General features: G+C 42.6%; 1 protein-coding gene across 6 annotated transcripts in view; it reads left to right on the top strand.

Annotated features, from left to right (window-relative positions):
* The window catches only part of TAFA2 (TAFA chemokine like family member 2), a 356,990-nt gene that overhangs the window by 311,634 nt on the left and 25,462 nt on the right, over positions 1-19,894 (top strand). For all 6 annotated transcript variants that reach the window (XR_016441775.1, XR_016441772.1, XR_016441774.1 and 3 more), the window contains 2 exons: positions 4,353-4,505; positions 5,473-5,597. Coding sequence is in view for 2 of the 6 variants with exons in the window: in XM_090042419.1 (XP_089898545.1) it covers positions 4,353-4,505; positions 5,473-5,597 (278 nt within the window). In the remaining 4 variants the exon portion in view is untranslated. The remainder of the gene's footprint in view (positions 1-4,352; positions 4,506-5,472; positions 5,598-19,894) is intronic.

Below are 19,894 nucleotides of genomic sequence, written 5' to 3'. Positions count from 1 at the left end.
GGAAGCACATGCAGTTGGTGTGTGTGTGTGCTGTTCCTGGATGGAGGGAATAGTAAAGAATACAGAGGCTGGCATGCAATGCAGGCAAGAAAGCCAGTCAGTAAAAATGGAAATAGAGGCATCAGGGGGTGAGAGGATTGATTCAAATGACCATGGTTGTCATGGGTGGCTTCAACTACCTGGACATCTCACGGGAGGATCACTCATCAAAATCTGTGCAGTCTCAAAGCTTCCTATCATGCGTGGATGACCTCTACCTGACTCAAGATGGGCCAACAAGAGGTAAAGCGCTGCTCAACCTGGTGCTGGCTACTGGAGATGACCTAATCAGCGACCTAGTGATTGATGGGAAGCTGGGTGACAGTGACCATGAGCTGATCACCTTCACCATCCACCGTAAAGCTGGCAAGTCAGTCAGCAGCACGGAAGTCCTTGACTTCAGGAAAGCTGACTTTGACAAGCTCAGGAGGCTTGTCAGTGAGGCCTTAAGGAACCATGACCCCAGGGGGAGGGGAGTTCAAGAAGAGTGGTTGCTCCTCAAGGGAGTGATCCTCAGTGCACAAGCTAATTTGATTCCAACTCAGAGGAAAGGCATCAAGAGGGGTCAGCAGGCCCCCTGGCTCTCCAAGGATCTAGCGGACCTTCTGATGCTAAAAAGAAAGGCCTACAAAGGATGGAAGATGGGATTCATCTCCAAGGAGGATTATTCTTCACTGGTCTGGTCCTGCAGGGAGCAAACCCAGAAAGCCAAGGCTGCAACTGAACTCCAACTAGCCTCAAGCATCAAGGACAATAAAAAGTCCTTTTTCAGATATGTGGGGAACTGGAGGAAAAGTGAGGGCAACATTGGACCCCTGCTGAATCAGATGGGATAATTGATGCCCAGGAAAAAGCCGACCTATTAAATGGGTACTTTGCATTGGTCTTTCATCAATCCCATGGGATGCCCATGCCCACCACGGGACAGGGAGGTCTGGGTGAGGGAGATCCCCTGCCCTCCATCAATCCTGGTGTCATAAAGGAACACCTTGAGAGGCTGGATACCTTCAAGTCAGCTGGCCCTGACAACCTACTCCCCAAAGTACTCAAGGAGCTGGTGAGCATCATAGCCCAACCTCTGGCACAGATCATAGAATCATAGAAGTAGGGTCATAAGGGACCTTGTAGAACTTCAAATGACTCAAACGACTTCAAATGGCTCAATCCAGGTAGGCATCAAGCCTCTTCTTAAAGACCCCCAGAGTAGGAGCCAGCACCACTTCCCTTGGATCTTTGAGAACTCCTTGTGCTCTGGTGTAGTGCCCAAAGACTGGAAGAAGGCCAATGTGGTGCTTATCTTCAAGAAAGGGAGGATAGTGGATCTGGCAAAATATAGGTCTATCAGCCTGACTTTTATCCCGGGGAAGATCTTAAAAAACTTTATTAAAGAGGCCATCCTTAATGGACTGGCTGATGCCAACATCCTGAGGGATAGACAGCACGGGTTTGTTGCGGGTAGGTCTTGCTTGACCAATCTCATTTCCTTTTATGCCCAGGTGACCTGTCACCTGGACAAAGGAGAAGAGATTGATATCATATATCTTGACTTCAAAAAGCCTTTGATCTGGTATCCCATGATCACCTCTTGGCGAAACTGGCCAATTGTGGCCTTGGGTCCACCATGATCCACTAGCTCGGAAATTGGCTCCATGATCAGACCCAGAGGGTAGTAATTGATGAAAGTCAATCATCATGGTGCCCTGTGACCAGTGGGGTCCCCCTTGGCTCTGTCCTTGGACCCATATTTTTCAACATCTTCATTAATGATGTGGACATTGGAGTCAGAAGTGGACTGGCCAAGTTCACCGATGATAACAAACTTTGGGGCAAAGCATCCACACCAGAAGACAGGTGAGTGATCCAGGCTGACCTGGACAGGCTCAGCAAATGAGGAGATGAGAACCTGGTGGTGTTTAACACTGAAAAATGCAAGGTTCTCCACCTTGGGAAGGAAAACCTGTAGTATCCTTATAGGCTCAGCAGTGCTACTCTGGCTAGCACTACAGACGAAAGAGACTTGGGGGTCATCATTGACCACAAGATGAACATGAACCTGCAATGTGATGCTGCAGCTAGTAAAGTGACCAAAACACTGGCTTGCATCCATAGATGCTTCTCAAGCAAATCCTGGGACGTCATTCTCCCCCTGTACTCAGCCTTGGTGAGGCTGCAGCTGGAGTACTGTATCCAGTTTTGGGCTCCACAATTCAAAAAGGATGTGGAGAAGCTTGAGAGAGTCCAGAGAAGATCCATGTGCATGATCAGAGGTCAGGAAAACAGACCTTATGACAAGAGGCTGAGAGCCATGGGGCTCTTTAGCCTGGAAAAGTGCAGGCTCAGGGGTGATCTAATGGCCACCTATAAGTTTCAGGGGTGACCACCAGTATCTGGGGGAACACTTGTTCACCAGAGCTCCCCAAGGGATGGCAAGGTCAAACAGTCATAAACTACTGCAAGACTGTTTCAGGCTGGACATAAGGAAGAATTTCTTTACTCTCCGAGCCCCCAAGGTCTGGAACAGCCTGTCATCAGAGGTGGTTCAAGCACCTAAATTGAACACCTTCAGGAGCAAATTGGATGCTTATCTTGCTGGGATCCTAACGACCCCAGCTGACTTCCTGCCCTTCGGGCGGGGGGCTGGACTCAATGATCTTCCGAGGTGTCTTCCAGCCATGTTCATCTTGGAGTCAATGATGACTCCAAGATTCTTTTCCACCTCTGTGCTGACAAGAGGGGAGTTCCCAACCTGTAGGTATGGTGCCGGTTGTTCCTCCCCAGGTGCATCACTTTGCACTTGTCTGTGTTGAATCCTATCCTATTCTCATCCACCCACCCTTGTAACCTGTCTAGGTCCAATTATAGCCTGTTGCTTCCTTCTAGTGTGCCCACATCTTGTCTTTTCCCCTGCAATAAAACATCCCTTTCAGTTCTTTCTCACCTACTGCCACATACGTCTTCCAAAAATCCTCATAACCTACTTGGCTCCAATATGAAATTTCCCAAGACTTCCAGTTAGGAAAGGTGACCAGGCTATTCAGATGTTCTACTTTAATAGTCAACATTTCAAACAATATTTTTTTCTATAATTTTATGTCTATTCATTGTCTGATTTCTCTGTTCTCCTTCCCCTGTTACTACTGATCTTATTCTCAGGTGTAGATTACCTGCCACTCCATCTCTTGCTTCTTCCCATCTTCTTTCTCTTTGCAGATCTGGTTTATTGCTCTCACTAATCTTCCTCTTCCTTTTAATCATGGATTTTGGGGGTGGCGGGGGTTTATCTAGACTATGCACACACACACACTGAGCACTGCTGAGTTTTGGGGTTACTATAGCTTGAAATGCTGTTGACTCTGGTGGGGCCCAGCCTAATGTAGCATATGGTAAATCATGAGTCTTTTGGCTTTGGATTAATATTGTGCATAGATTGTGCTATATATAAAAAGGTACAAAACTTCTGCTTGAAAGTGTGTGTAAAGAGCACCTGCACTTAAACCTGCAGCAATTTCATAAAAGGTAAATTGCAGCAATTCTGGATGGACTAAGTCTATGGGTACCCATAGTAATTTGCCTATATGCAAATTATTATAGGCATGTTTATTTCAAGGTCAGTGTTCTCAGATTTGCCTCTCATTTTGCTGTGCTCAGGGAAAGCGGGGTCCAAGAAAGGATAGGAGGAAAGAGCTGAAGAGGAAGGAAGTTGGGGGTGTGCGCAGAGGGCTAGGGGTTACCCGATCCCTCAGATTTATTTTCCTTGCTGTTGCAGCGGGAGGGGGACAAATTCAAAGCAGTCCTCCAATAATTAGATTCTATACCTGGATTCTATTATTAGATTCTATCAATAGTACATACGGATTCTAAAAGAGCATATGTACATATGGGTATTGTATGTACATAAAGTATATGTAGTATAGTACATATGGGTATTTTAATGTTGGAAAACTTTTATTTTAGGATCTCACACTAAGAAAATAGGTTTTATTAACTTTTATAAAGAGACAAAAGTATGTAATAAATTTGAGAAATGGATACATTTTTATTATACCTTGATAATGTCTTTGCTTGCTTCAGTGAAATACTTCAGTATACATTCTTCTCTAATTGTTCTTACCTCACCAGGAGTTTTCTGCATGAGTTACTTATACTACATTTAGAAAAGAATTCAACTTTGCATTAGAGTGCTAGCATCATCGTAATTCTAGTTTCATGCATGGCAGATTCCTTTATAGAGCTAAATTTAATGTATTTCTAATTAAAAAAACTTGGTACTTAGGAATGTTATCACCATCATCATCTTCTTCTTGTTTGCACAGCTCACCATGTTAAAACTGGAACCTGTGAGGTGGTGGCACTCCACAGATGTTGTAATAAGAACAAGATAGAAGAAAGGTCACAGACAGTCAAGTGCTCCTGCTTTCCAGGGCAGGTAGCAGGTACCACTCGAGCAGCTCCTTCTTGTGTTGATGGTGCGACTTCTTCTATTCCTTCATTTTGTTGCATTTTTTAGTGGGTTTTGTAATACTTAGTGTGAACACTGAGACTTTCCCTTAAGCCAGCATTCTTTAAAAATGGTGTGAAGGATTCTGAGTTATGAAATGTACACCCAGGATGAATGGGAGAAGATATGAAAAATTAATTATTTACTATTACTCTACGGAAACACTAAATCAAATTATTAGAAGCCTGTGAAAGAGACCTCCTGAGAAACAAACCTTGATCTAACTAAGAGTACCCTTAGTGTCATATCAGTTTCATTTAATTAAAAGTGTTTGTGCTAATGCTACATCAGCATATCAGTTTTGCATACTGCTGTCTTGCATGTTATTCATATATTATTTTGCAACAAAGAAAATAACAATCTGAACTATATGTATATATTTTTGGCGCATTATCAGTCTTAGCCAATTCCATCTATAATGCAATATTAATATTGTACTTTAATCTCACATGAGATCGTATTTGGGTAAATATTGGGCTATTTTATACTTCTCTTTCTCTGACAGAGGATCAGAGTTGTATCACCCAGAGCTGTTGTTGTTGGCCATCATGGAAGCTATAAATAAGTCATCTTTGGGGAATAAATTTAATCAGCATGTACAAACAAAATATACTAACTTAAGCCACAGAAATCTACTGCAAAACTTAGAAACCTAGCTGGCTAAGAAAATACAGTGATGGCAAAGGAATGCTGTGAAATTAGTACTTGAAGTAACATAAATTTAAATAAATATAAATTCATTACACAGAACCTTTCATAAATAGTCTTATTTTATTTAGAAAGATTCTGACTCACATGCAAATTAAAATGTAGATATCAGCCAGTAAATTTATCCTAAGATTTTGAGGGAGACTAAAATAAATGCTGTATATTAATGACACATTAATGCAGCCATTCTGTGAATATATAAATATCTATGTTTTCCCCTCCTGTAGCTTCGATAGTGGAACAGAAATGGTGGTGCCACATGCAGCCATGTCTTGAAGGGGAAGAATGTAAAGTTCTTCCAGATCGGAAAGGATGGAGCTGTTCTTCTGGGAATAAAGTGAAAACAACTAGGGTAGGTACAGTACCAAGTTAACTTTTTACCACCAGCTAACATGCAAATCCAGACTAACTTGGAAACACTGAAAAGGAAACAGGATGGAAGAATAGTGAGGTGGGTAGAGAGTTATATCGACATTGGGCTTTCCTGGGCCTTCATGCTTATCACAGTTTACTTTGCAGATGATTGATCATAGTATTCATTATTCCTGTCATCCTCAGGTGAGCAATAAAGAGAATACAATCAACCCATTTCTCATTAAACAATAATGACAATTTATATAACATTTGATAGGTGTTTCCCTCCATGACTGGCTGCAAAAATCCTTCACATCCTGCTAAGCCCATGTTAATGTTCCAGATTCACAAGACATTGGTTTACAAGGTGTAAAACAAATGCATTTTTATTAGTTACACATTACCAGGTTTCTACATAGAAACTGATGAATATGGTATGTATTTACTGTCATTACAGAACAATCTTCTGGTGCTTTATGTCTTGTAAGATTGAGAATTACTAAAACATTTTATTAAGGTTCCTTTTTGCATTTGACACTTTTTATATTGTTGTTTCAAAATTGCATTAGAAGAAATCTATCTAACATCATGTACAATTTACAGAAAACAAAGTAAATTTGGGGAATCTGAAACTTTTTATTTGCTAACAAAAGTAGAAGGATAACAAATTTCCTTAGATAACTTAAGCCGTAAGTATCTAGACTTCTCAAAACCTCAACTTCAAACACCAGTAAGGTCAACTCAACCTTGTGAGACAATTTAAATATCCATCATTCAAGCAGACATGCCCATGTGAGTTGCTATGAGACTGCTCCTGTACTTGAAGTTATTTAATAATATTTTGCAGGACCAAGCACTTAATTGGTTACCATATAAATTATTGTGTTTGTTTGTGTGTGTTTCTTTTAGATGGGGCCTCTATGCCATTTGTAGACACTAAAGATTTTATAGCATTGGACAAAAACATTTCTCTTATCTATGTTGCAATGTATTGTGCACTGACTGGCTACACACCTTCTATTCTTTATGTATGAGTTTTAAACCATTTTGACATTTTGGGGGGGTGAAAGCTACTTTTTAGGTAAGCTGTTCTTCTTTTAAAATATCACCTCAAATTATTAGTTTTAGCACTAATCCCTGGTTGAACAACACCCTCACCTAATTTTCATGCATCCATATGAATCTATATGCAAGCATGTATATATTTATATATATATAAAGGATGTGTGTAGCTAGCATATCCAAATAGAATAAGATGATTCAACAACAGTTGAATCAATAGTTGAACAGATATAGAAAAGAAACTGGAGGAAAAAATGTCTTTAGGTTACATCTCTCTCTCATGTTCATCTAGTCTTCATCGTTCTGACCATTCCTACTTTCTGTGACCTCCCTATAAATAAATTATGTCATTTTGAGAATGATACCTTAGGACAGTAATTATTTCTTTATACCCATAAAGGTGAACAACTTTTTCATCTGAAGTAACCTGTTATCAGAAAGCAAATCGTTCTCCCTAGTATATGGTGGCTACAGCTTTTTCATCAGAGAATTCTCTAGTTTCAAACAACATATTCTTAGAAAACTAATAAAAAGTCCTACATAGAGTCAGTGGGCATGTCTATGTATGATATTAATGCAAAGCAATAAACTTAACATACAGCTGAAACCTAAGCATATTGAGCCAAGTTGGAGCACCTCTGGCTGACAGGGAGCCCCAGGAACCAACCTACCAACCTGGGGCTGCTCCAACCCACCTCAACGTGCTTTGGAGGAGCTAGCTGGGGCATGAGGGTGCTCCAATGTGGAACTAGCCAGCAAGCAGCCCTACACTAAAGCACCCTTGTGCCCCCAGCAGCCCCATCAGCATCTACAAATGCGTTGCTGCACATTAAAGAATGCCATTGCAGGATAGTACTTGTATTTACAAGTACTAACCTTTGGCAGAGTTAATTAGTTTCCTGCGGTCTAATAGGGGGACATGTGTAGATGTTGAGACTTTACTGCGGAGTTAATTAGGTGGCTCCACAGTAAATATCTTATGTAGATTGCCCACTATTAAGAGGCCAAGAATAATGAGCTTTTGATTATCAAATGAAATCATCCATATGTGATCACCATTTATAATATAAAAGCAAAAAGAAACGAAGCAAGCTGGAAAGTTTGTGTTAATTAAGAACAAAGCAGACATGAAAGCTTTGTTGAACCAGTGTAAAGCTCCATTTCAAGCTTTCTTACTCTGGGATACATATGGAACTAGTAGTTAACTAGTAGCCTTATTAACTGCAAGGCAGACTGGCTATAAAGTCATAGGTGATTTCAAAGCAGAACCTGGAGCCAGTATCTGTCTTGCCCATGTCCATTAATGTGCTAATTAACATGGTCTTGAAGGCTGATGGTATACCCTTCTTAATGTTTCTGGTATCAATCACTGGGCATAAACGGCAAGTGAATAATAGGAAAAGATGAATCATTTTTTAAAAATATGGCCTTGTTGAAATATAATATATAATTAATAAATATATCCTTGAATAATTACTTTGGATTACTGTGAATATTGTGGTACTTATAAGTCAAACGTTAAAGATATGCAGGTGGAAATTACTTACTTTAGGAATTTATTCAAAGCCATGGCTGCCCAGCTTCTCACCAGCTTGGGGCCACATGCAGCACTGGCCATAGCTCCTCTTCCCCACCAGGAGTTGCCCCTGCCTCATGGGCACCCCAGTTTTCCCCCTGCTGTGCGTGTAGCATCACTCACCTGTAGTGCAGGCTGCCTAGCTTCTTTGTCATGAGCAGCCCGGCATCTTCCTGCTGTGTAGGCACACAGGTACTGTAGGCCCTCTCATGCATGCATCTTGGGCCCCCTGATCCCCTCCTGCTATACTCTGTAAACCCCAGCAGCAGGGCAGGAAGTACAAGCCAGAGGAGGGCAGGGGAACCCAAAGAATCTGGCTGCCAAGGGTCAGGCCAGTGGTGGCCAGGTGTGAACCTGTGGGCCACATGCTAATCCTTTGAGGGCTGAATGTGACCCATTGGCTGCCAGTTGGACAGCCCTGTTTTAAGCATTTTGGAATGATATTAAAAAAAATCACTGTCCTACTTCATCTCAGTCCTCCCTTCCTTGCTCCAAGGGCCTTATGGCTAAGAGCAAGCACAACTCAGGGGCATCCAAACCCCAAGCCTCCTGGCTTGGGCCTGCAATAGGATGCCCACCGAAGGTTTTGGAAACATCTAAAGCCCCAGGTGTGGGTGGAGGATGTTTGCTGGTAGTAGGGCCACTGATGGTTCTAGACTCCTGGATCTAGAATTATAGTTTCATAGTTGGTAGGGTCGGACGGAACCTGAGTAGATCATCTAGTCTGACCTCCTGCCATGTTACCCCTGGTAGTGCTCGGGGGAACAGGGGCTCTCCCATTGCCTGCTGGTCCCCCTTGTCAAGTTTATAGGTGGCCACCAGATCCCTCCTCAGCCTTCTTTTGTGGAGGCAGAACAGGTTCAGGTCCCGTAGCCTCTCATTGTAGGGCCTGTCCTGCTGCCCCCAATCATGTGAGGGGCCCTCGTCTGGACCCTCTCGATGCTGTCCACATCCCTCCTGAAGTGCGGTGCCCAGAACTAGATGCAGTATTCCAACTGTGGCCTGACCAATGTTGCATAGAGGGGGGGGATCACCTCCCTGGACCTGCTTGTGATGCATCTATGGATGCATGACAAAGTGTGGTTAGCCTTCCTGACCGTGTCCCCACATTGGCGGCCCATGTTCATCTTGGAATCAATAGTGACTCCAAGATCCTTCTCTGCCTCTGTGCTGATGAAAAGGGAGTTCCCCAGCCTGTAGGTATGCTGCTGGTTCTTCCTCCCCAGCTGCAACACCTTGCACTTGTCCATATTGAAGCCCATCCTATTCTCATCCTCCCATCTCTGTAACCTGTCAAGATCTAGTTGTAGCCTGTCCCTCTCTTCTAGCATGCTCACTTCTCTCCACATCTTAGTGTCATCTGCGAACTTGAACAAGGTGCTTTTCACCGCCTTGTCCAAATCGCCGATAAAGATATTGAACAGTGCGGGCCCGAGGACCAAGCCCTGGGGAACCCCACCGCCCACACCTCTCCAGGTCGAAAATGACCTGTCCACCACCACTCTCTGGGTGCAGCCCTCCAGCCAATTTGCAATTCATCTGACTGTGTAGGCATTGACACCACAGACGCCTAATTTTTTAATGAGGATGGGGTGAGAGACAGTGTCGAAGGCCTTCCAAAAGTCCAGGAAGACTACATCCACCACGACACCTGCGTCCAAGGCTTTTGTGACCTAGTCATAGAAGGCCACCAGGTTGGTCTGATAGGAACTGCCTCTAATGAACCCATGTTGATTGCCCCTAAGCATAAACTCACCTGCTGGCCCTTCTTAGATGTGCTCCTGGATAAGTTTCTCAAATAGCTTCCCCAGGACCAAGGTAAGACTAACGGGCCTATAGTTTCTTGGGTCCTTTTTCATCCCTTTTTTGAAAATGGGGACCATATTGGCCCCTTTCCAGTCATCAGGCGCCTCATCAGAGCACCACGAGTGCTCATAAAGCTGTGTCAGGGGTCCTGCAATGACCTCTGCCAGGTCCCTAAGCACTCTGGGGTGGAGATCATCAGGACCTGCTGATTTGAACACATCTAGTCCTTCCAGAAGTTCCCTGACTAGGTCCTCACTGACCCTGGGCCTGCCAGCATCTCCCCTGGGTCCGTCCGGAATCCCAGTGAGGGGGATGTCCCTGTCCCTGCTCAGAAAAATGGAAGCAAAGAAGCTGTTAAAGAGATTAGCTTTGTCATCTGGTGCTACTACCAGATTACCAAGCATGTGCTGCAGAGGCCCCACATTATTTGGTACCTTCTTTTTACCCACTATGTATTTAAAAAAGGACTTCTTGTTATCTTTGATCCGGGTCGCTAGTCCCAGTTCTATCTCTGCCTTAGCCTTCCTGATAACCCCCCCTACAATCTTGAGCCAAGGAGGTATAATCCTCCTTGGTGATGGCCCTTCCTGTCCATTGGGTGTACACCTCCTTTTTGGCTCTGAGGCATTTTGGTTAATTTGGCCTCGGATGGAAGTTATAAAAAACCCCCCAAAACAACTTATAGTTTCATAGTTTCATAGTAGCTAGAGTCGGAAGGGACCTAGGTAGATCATCTAGTCCGACCCCCTGCCTTGCAGGAAAGAGCACCGGGGTCAGATGACCCCGGCAAAGTGCTCATCTAACTTCCTTTTAAAAATCCCCAGGCTAGGAGCCTGCACCACTTCCCCTGGAAGCTGGTTCCAGGCCCTAGCCGCCCTGACTGTGAAGTAGCGCCTCCTAATATCTAATCTAAACTTACCCTCCGCCAGCTTGTGACCGTTATTCCTGGTCACTCCTGGCAGCACACGGGGGAACAGGGACTCCCCCAATACCTGCTGATCCCCCCTGACCAGTTTGTAACAGGCCACAAGGTCCCCCCTTAACCTTCTCTTGTGGAGGCTAAACAGGTTCAGGTCCCATAGCCTCTCCTCATAAGGCCTGCCCTGCTGACCCTTGATCATACGAGTGGCCCTCCTCTGAACTCTTTCCATATCGTCCACATCCCTCTTGAAGTGTGGCGCCCAGAACTGGACGCAGTACTCCAGCTGCGGCCTGACCAGTGCCGCATAGAGGGGGAGGATCACCTCCCTGGACCTGCTCGAGATGCATCTGTGGATGCATGACAGGGTACGGTTGGCCTTCTTGACTGCCTCCCCACACTGCCGGCCCATGTTCATCGTGGAGTCAATGACGACTCCAAGATCCTTTTCCGTCTCCGTTCTGGCAAGAGGGGAGTTCCCCAACCTGTAAGTGTGGTGCCGGTTCTTCCTCCCCATGTGCAACACCTTGCACTTCTCAGTGTTAAACCCCATCCTATTCTCATCCGCCCGCCGTTGCAACCTGTCAAGGTCAGCTTGTAGCCTATTGCACCCTTCTAGTGCACCCACATCCCCCCACATCTTAGTGTCATCAGCAAACTTGAACAGGGTGCTTTCTACCCCGTCATCCAAGTCACTGATGAAGATGTTGAACAGTGCGGGCCCGAGGACCGAGCCCTGCGGAACCCCACTGCCCACGTCCTTCCAGGTCGAGAAGAACCCATCCACTACCACCCTCTGGGTGCGGCCCTCCAACCAGTTGGCGACCCATTTGACCGTGTGGGCATCGACACCACAGTCTCCCAGCTTTTTGATGAGGACAGGGTGAGAGACAGTGTCGAAAGCCTTCCGGAAGTCCAGAAAGACTACATCCACAGCAACCCCTGCGTCTAATGATTTGGTGACCTGATCGTAAAAGGCCACCAGGTTGGTCTGACAAGACCTGCCACTGATGAACCCATGTTGGTTGCCCCTGAGCATACATTCCCCCGCAAGGCCCTCCTGGATGTGTGCCAGGATAATTTTTTCAAAGAGCTTACCCGGGATTGAGGTCAGACTAACTGGCCTGTAATTTCCCGGGTCCTCTTTTTTTCCCTTTTTGAAGATAGGGACCACATTGGCCCTCTTCCAGTCCTCCGGCACCTCGCCAGAGCACCACGAGTGCTCATAGAGCCGTGCCAGGGGTCCCGCAATGACCTCGGCCAGTTCCTGTAGAACCCTAGGGTGAAGATCGTCCGGACCAGCAGACTTGAACACGTCCAGCCTCTCCAGAAGTACCCTAACTAACTCCTCGCTAACCCCTGGCCCAGGCGTGTCTCTCCCGGGGCCCGAGGGGGGCCCAGCAGGGAGGTGGCTGAACTGGTCCCTACTTAGGAAGACAGAGGCAAAGAAATCGTTAAATATGTTAGCTTTATCATCTGACGTGATGACTAAGTTGCCCATCGTGTCCTGCAGGGGCCCCACATTATCATCTCAGTATGTTTAATAGTAGAAAAAGATGATATTTATTTATCATGGAAAAGCAGTAAATGTAGAATGACATTCATAATAATTTTATTCCATCACATTTGTATTTAGGTGGTTTGTAAAGTTTGTGTCTATGTTGTCAAACAGTTATGAGAGGGCAAATGCTAAACTAGCACAATAGTGATTTAATTATATTTAGATAGAAATCTGAGTGTGACTACCTATCATAGCATTTCACTGGAATGGGAGAGGATATTCAGAAATAGATTACGAAAAATAATAGTAAAACTCCCTTAATTTCCAATGAAAGCCCATTTTCCAAGGAAAAGGGATGTAACTGAAAAAATACTGGCTGCTGACAGATTTGAAGAAAACAAACAAATAGTGCTTTACCGGAAGAGGCAGTGCATTAGTTCAACCCAGCTTCTGTATAGATTGGGTGCTTTAGCAGGGTTTTTTGACCCTTTTATATAATGCTGATTCAATCAGCTATTAGATAAAAGCATCAAAAAAGCAGTGCTGAATTGACCAATCTATACAGATGTTTGGCGAATTGGGTCTAACTAATGTGATGTCTCTTCTGGACATGAAGCGAGCTTGGTGTGGGGGTGTGTAGATTTTAAAGTAAAGCACCTTTTAAATTTTTTTTATTTTTTACATCTGTAAATAGCCAATGTGCCTAGAGAGAGTGAGTGTATTTTTTTTAATTCTGTTTTCCTATTGGCTTAAGCCTGTTAGGAAATGCACTTCTCTCCCAATATTCTTTTCTGCATGGCAATAATGAAATGAGAGACTGAGGATGATTAGTTTTAGCTTTTGAATTTGCTGTTACCCAAGGCAGTCATTAAATCTTGCTAGAGTCAGAACTGACATTCCACTTATGGGATGCAGATGCATTGGCTAAGGCAAGACCACTCCCTCTTTCCACATTAAATGGCTTGTACTGCTATTCTGTTCACTCCATAGCTATAACCTAACTTAACTTAGTTCCCAGCACCCATGGCCTGGAGCTGTTGCCCTGGTGGCTTGCCCCTTAAATTGGCTTAGGCAGAAACCTGTTTTCTTACATTTTGTGAATTATAGTTGAGTTCTTCAAGCTCAGATAGACAGCGTGTCTAAGAAGTGGGAGATTTCTATTGCTTATCAGTCCTACCTACAAAAGCTGTGAGAAGGGACAGTCATATCAAATATGTAACCCTAAGGGGATTGCTGGTAAAGATGGAAGATATACACAGTAAAGGTGGGATGAACTAGGTTAGCTTGTGGCACATTTAATATGATATTATGTTGGAGAGATTTTGTTTCTGTTGTTATTTAAGCAATAAATAGGGCAAGCTTTTTTTGCTGTGATTTCTTATGTTTTCTTGTTCTGTGTATTATGCTACTTTTTTTCACTACATCTCTCCCTCCTACTTCTTTAGATTTTTTCTTTGAATTATGTAATTAAATTTGTCCTTTGTTTTACCCAAGCCCTGAGATCTATTCCATTTGGCTAAAAATGAGTAAAGAATTATTCAGCCATATGGAATATCAAGGTACTTCTTCTCTGCCTCAAACAACCTCATATCCAACCAAGTAGTGATGGTCCGATCAGGTATTCACTTAAGGAAGTAAATTGCTAAGAATGCATTCTCCTGGTTAGGAGATGTCCAGGACAGCTAACAACTACGAATACCTTACAAGGATATACTTAGGGTTATAATTGCCCAGGACTCTGGGCAGTCCTCCCTCTCTTCCCTGCTCTGCTTTTTGGCTCCAGAGGTGGTAGTGGGCAGGATGCAGACATGGCAGTTGAAGTTTACAGCTGCTGAAGTGGGTTATCAACTCATTCTTTTTGCTGCAGACACCCATATTGAGCAGGCATGTTTTTGGTAGTAAGAAAATGGGATGACATCTCTCCGTAGCAGCTACATTTGAGCACACTATAGAGCTACATTTGTTAGAGTGCCATAGGCTCATTGACACACACTCATGGAACACCATTGCTTGCTCTGGGGGCTGGAGCTGGAAAGTGCACACAGAGCTGGGGATGTGAAGGTGAGGCATCCCATGGTCTATTCTGGCAGCCCCTTCCCTCTCCCTCCTCACTCCCCTTAAGGCAGCTCTTAGAGTTCATGCCTCTTATACTATTAGATATACCTGATTGTAAACAGGGAAATGAGTGTACTCATAAACAGGTGTACAGAGAATGAGATGCACCTACCATCTTTTAATTTTGGTGTATACCTGGAGGTATTTTATTAGAGCCACTTCAACATGAAAGCCATAGATGTGAACATCAAGAAATCCCAGAGGCTTTAAATGAAAATGCATTATTTATATATTGCATGAGGAACCCTAAACTGTGAGATGCTCTAAATCTCTGTTTGGGTGTCAATTATTTATTTGAGTTCTTCTCTATATTTTTTTTTTAATGTATGCATTTTTATTAGCATTCAGTAAAGGTGGAGAATGGGAGGAGATTCAAAATTGTCATACATTTGTCATTTTCAGTGAGTAAATTGTTTGGGCAACTTCCTTTCTGCCCAGACAAATTTAGATGAATGAGCAGGTTTACTAAGTAATTATAAATATTTTATTATGTGTGAATACATTAAACTCTGAAAGCCTTTAGTTACTCACTTTAGCTGACAAAATGCTTTTGTGAGTTTCTATTAAAGAAATCCTTCAAAAACACTAGAAAGCAATATCCCACACTCAAGTTATTTTGTTAGGAAGAATGATTCCTTTTTTAATTTCAATTGACAAGAAGGTATGCACACGCATTCATTACATCAAGGAATAGGGTTTTCTGTGGGGGATTTTAAGTCATACACACAGAAGCCAGCTGTGCTTGTAATGGTTAATAACATGTTTTCCATTGCCTTTAAAACTACAGGCTTATTTCAAATAACAGAGATGCTGTTCTAAGGAAAAAGATGTAGAGAAATAGGAAAGTGGTTGTGTTCCCTACTTTTACTCATAATCTATAATACCCCATAAATACTTCAATGCCAACTGTTTTTAGAATAAGATACTATACAAGAAAGGCAACACTACATTTTGAATGTAGCCTTCCTTTGATAAACCTCTGTAGTGGCAAACTATTCAGGAATATGTTTCTTTATATATATAACAGCCATGGTTTTGGACACCTTCAAATGACAACATATTTTAAAATACGCTTAAATATGTATTCTGTAAATATGCAACCATGCTTCGATTAAATATGTCACATTTTCAGATGTAAGAACAAAATTCTAAGAATCTGCTGTCCAACAGTAATTGGCAGTCATTGTACAACATTTTAAACGTGATTACTAGATGTAAAACTATATAAAATTAAAATCTGATAGTGTGACAGAAAAAGATCATTTATATTTCTTGAAAAATCACAGGATAAGATATATGTCAGATCATATAATGTCCTTCTAGTAACAAATTAAAGAGAAGGGGTTTTTCCAAATGTAATTTCCGTTGTTTTTCCCCCCCAAGTGTAATATGATGCTGGATACAAACTGTTGAAAATGAATGGTCTAGGTTTTGAAATGCTAACCCAGCCACACTGAACTCTTTTGAAATCAGTAGGAACTGGAGGTGTATGGTCACTTTGAAAATTGTGCTAATATTCTTTAATGTGTGGGGAAAAGCAGAATACAGGATAGAGAGAAATCAATATTGAATGCATTACTATGTAACTATATTTCAAACCAATATTAGGAATAGACTACCATAAAAAAAATAAATATTTCAGGGAAAGAGAGAAATAAAAGAGAAATATTGCAGGGGGCAGAGAGAAATCCATATTGAGTATATTTATCTACATTCGAAATCCAAATCTGCTTTCCAAATCGATACCAGAGATGGATGACTGGTGTGAAAAAACAAAAATATTGCAGGGACAGAAAGAAATCCATATTTAGTGTGTTTATCTACATTCCCAAACAATATTAGAGAGAGCCTGAAGTCAGATATTTGTAATATTCATTTAATCTAATTTCGAATCATGGCATCCAACACTGGGGAAAAAAATGAACAACATGTTCTTGGAAGAGAAGAAGACATCACATCCAGGCTTGCCAAATGGCCAGCCATAATGCCAAAGGTAGATTAATATGCAAAATCCCAACTCTAAATAAATAGTTTTGTTGCTCTCTATTAATACTGCCATTTTCACTTCATCTGCTTCTCCCTCACATGTAGAGAAGCTGAATTATTTCTAAATTTAACACAGCTGCTACTAGTGGCAGCATTCATTTAAAAAAATATATATTTTAATCTACTCTTAGATGCTGCTGTATATTCTCTAAGCATATAGAGTAAAAGTTAATCTAATGAGATGTCCTCCTATATAGGCAACGTGCTGACAATTTAAAGACCAGACTCCAAAATCAGCCTTCAGGCTCTCTCTAACAGTCCCCTTTTGCGACTGCCTTCGTAAATAGCTGAATTACCTTAGAAGATTGGTTTCAGAATCTGGGCACTTCTTTTGCCTTCTATATAAACATTAAATCAAAGCAACAAAAGTGAATGACTTCTAAGATATCATAAGGAGAGAAGATTTCTAAAAGCCAGCAGGCTTTTAGATTAGACAGTATATAGGTCAAAAATGAACTCTGAATCTGCATCTGGAATTCAGTTGTCCTGAGATAGATGGAAGCCCATGCACACTATGGTACCTAAGTTGACATGTTTTTCCTGAGAGAAGCTCCGCCATGTAAGCTGGTTGTAGAAATATGTCCAATAATCTAATATTAAGGTGATAAGACATGAAGACCTCTTCCTTTTGACTATGGACCTTACTAAAGTTAGCTTTTTAGGTTGTGTGTAGAAGAAACAGGGGCCCTAGATTGAAGTGGTAGGCTTTATAAAACACTGCTTCCATTTAGGGCTGATTAAACCGTGGTGTCGTGCACACACTCTGCACTTCTCTGCCTCTCTGGTGTGGAGGGGAGGGTGAGCTGCCAGGGGGCGGAGAGGTCCCTGGGCTGGGGGAAGACTGGTGCTTCCCTCTGGCAGCAGTGCTCCCCACCCTGACGTGGCACTTGCCCACAGGCACCTGGTTGGGTGATCCTGGCGGGCACCGCAGCCATGGAAGGAAGCACTGGGCCCTTGTGCAGCTCAGACAGGCAGGCTCCGAGGGGAGGGGGAGGAAAGATCAGGCTCGCTGCTTTTCTTAAGTGGAGCCTGCTTTGCTGGGCTGCTGCCAGGCTGCCTGCAGGGCTTTCTACAGAGAGCTGCATGAAGCCTGGTGCTTCACCCTGTGGCTGTAGGGCTGCAAACTAAAACTCCTCGAAGGAGTTTTAGTCATTTAAGGTGCACTCCTAGTCATTTAAGGTGCATTATGCCACCGAATTTCCTACAGCAACTGGAATTAATTCACAATACACCGCCGAGGCGTGCAAACACCAACACCATTGAAGTGGTACAAAAGCATTTAGCCTGCTTTTAAGTGTCATGCACACATGGCTCTTGTTTTGTCTACACACAGCCTTAGGCGGACATAAATGGGAAAAAAAACGCATCTTTCCCCATTGCTGCTGTTCAAAAGTCAGCTGGGGATACTGAGTTGATTTTACATGGGAATGAAACAGCAGTGGATGAGGTGTGCAATCCTGAGACTGTAGCCCTACTAACAGAAGTAGGGCACAATCTGTCACAGAGACAAACTCCATGATTTCACGAAGGTGTTTCATGGAAATAACATTCTCTCCATGTTATTTGTTTTGAGCTTCAGCCAGCCGATTTACCTGTCAGTTCTGATCTGAACCAGATAAAGGCAAATTGAGAAATAACCATATCCAAATGTGATGAAAAAATGATATTCATCTGGATGTTACTGCACCTGAATGTATTTCTCTCTCATTTAGTAATGTCCTATATGTAAAGAAGAGATTGAATTGAATTAGTTGGTAACTGCCACAAGGGAAATGTCAGGGAAGAAAATTATTTTCCAGCACCCTTTTTTGGGTTCTCTAGGAGACAAAAGAATAGAGCTGCTAGAAATCTACTTCCTTCATCCCTGCCAGGATCCAAAGCCAATCCCCAGAACCTGCAGTTAATGAAATCAAGGCAGCAGGTACGGCCAAAGGAATAGATAGACGCTTGGATTTTATCCGTTTCTTGGAGAAGATCATCAAACAATGAGACAATAACTATGACTATAATATAATCAGCTGTGCTAGTGGACTGAATGCCATTCCTAGCCTGTCAAGTTTTAGTGTAAAAATAATTAAGTGCTGGAACATATTGCCAGGGGAGGCTGTGGAATCTCCAACATGGACGATACGGGTTAGACCCGTGATTCTCAGCCAGGATGCCCCAAGGTTCTTTCAAGGGGGCTATGGAGTGCCATGCCGCCCGGTATGCAAACATGATGCACAAGATAAACCCCAATATTTCTAATGGAAATTCATGGTGTTAAAAACATTCTGACTTAGTCTTTTTGAGTTCTTTGCAACAGAAGTACTGCTCTATTAGTAAAAAAAAAAAAAAAAAAAAAAAAGGAGTGTAAACTAGGAACTGGCATTTTCTGAGGGGTGCCATGACCCTATCAAAGGGTGCCTTGAGTCTAAAAATGGTTGAGACCCACTGGATTAGATAAATATCTGTCAGGAATGGCTTGGGTTTAGTTGATCCTGCCTTTGGGCAAAAGGGTGAATTCGATGACCTCTTCAGGTCCCTTCCATTTGTATTTTATATGATTCTGTAAAAGGTACCCAGCAAATTTAAAGAGTCTGGTTATTGCTACAAACTTCTAAAAACAGAAGGCTAGAGAAAGGTTGATAATTAGCATGATTTTAAGCATCAAGAGGTAGCATCAATGTTGCCACAGCTATTACTGCTACTATTGCAACTAGCATATGTGCTGCCATTGCCCCTTCTACAATCCCCAAGTCCTTACAGTAAACAATACAGATGAATAAAACAAGGTAGTATATGAGAGTTAAGAGAGAATTTCCTGGCCTGGCAAGAAAAGGAAATTTATCTTGAAACCAAGCCTGATATTAGTGTCAGTGAAGCAGCTATGTTAGTTGATGATCTGTCCTCTTCAGAATCACAAGAGGTGCATGGGTACTTTAGACAGCTGCAGAGGGACAGAAAATGGAATAAGTGTTGCTGTCTTTGCTGCCAAGGCTGAAAGAAATATTGCCTTCCTGCTAATCTATTCTCTCAATCTTTTATTCCTTTTTTCTTCAAAGTTTCCTCAAAAACACAGAGAGGTAGGCCATAGTTAGAATTAAGGTGAGCTTTGTCATGAAGTGAACCTGCTCTTGAAAAGTTATATCTACTGTATACTATCATGTTATTGATAGACTAGATACTAAGGGAAAAAGACTGGATAGTTGTGGTTGGCACCATCACAGCTGTGGTAACACATTTCTCACACTAAATTGTGTTAGTATAAAAATATTACTGACATTATGC

The sequence above is a fragment of the Crocodylus siamensis genome, chromosome 4, assembly GCF_052110815.1.
Source record: "Crocodylus siamensis isolate JL-2025a chromosome 4, ASM5211081v1, whole genome shotgun sequence".
Lineage (NCBI taxonomy): Eukaryota > Metazoa > Chordata > Crocodylia > Crocodylidae > Crocodylus > Crocodylus siamensis.
This window is presented reverse-complemented; position numbering and strand designations above follow the sequence as displayed.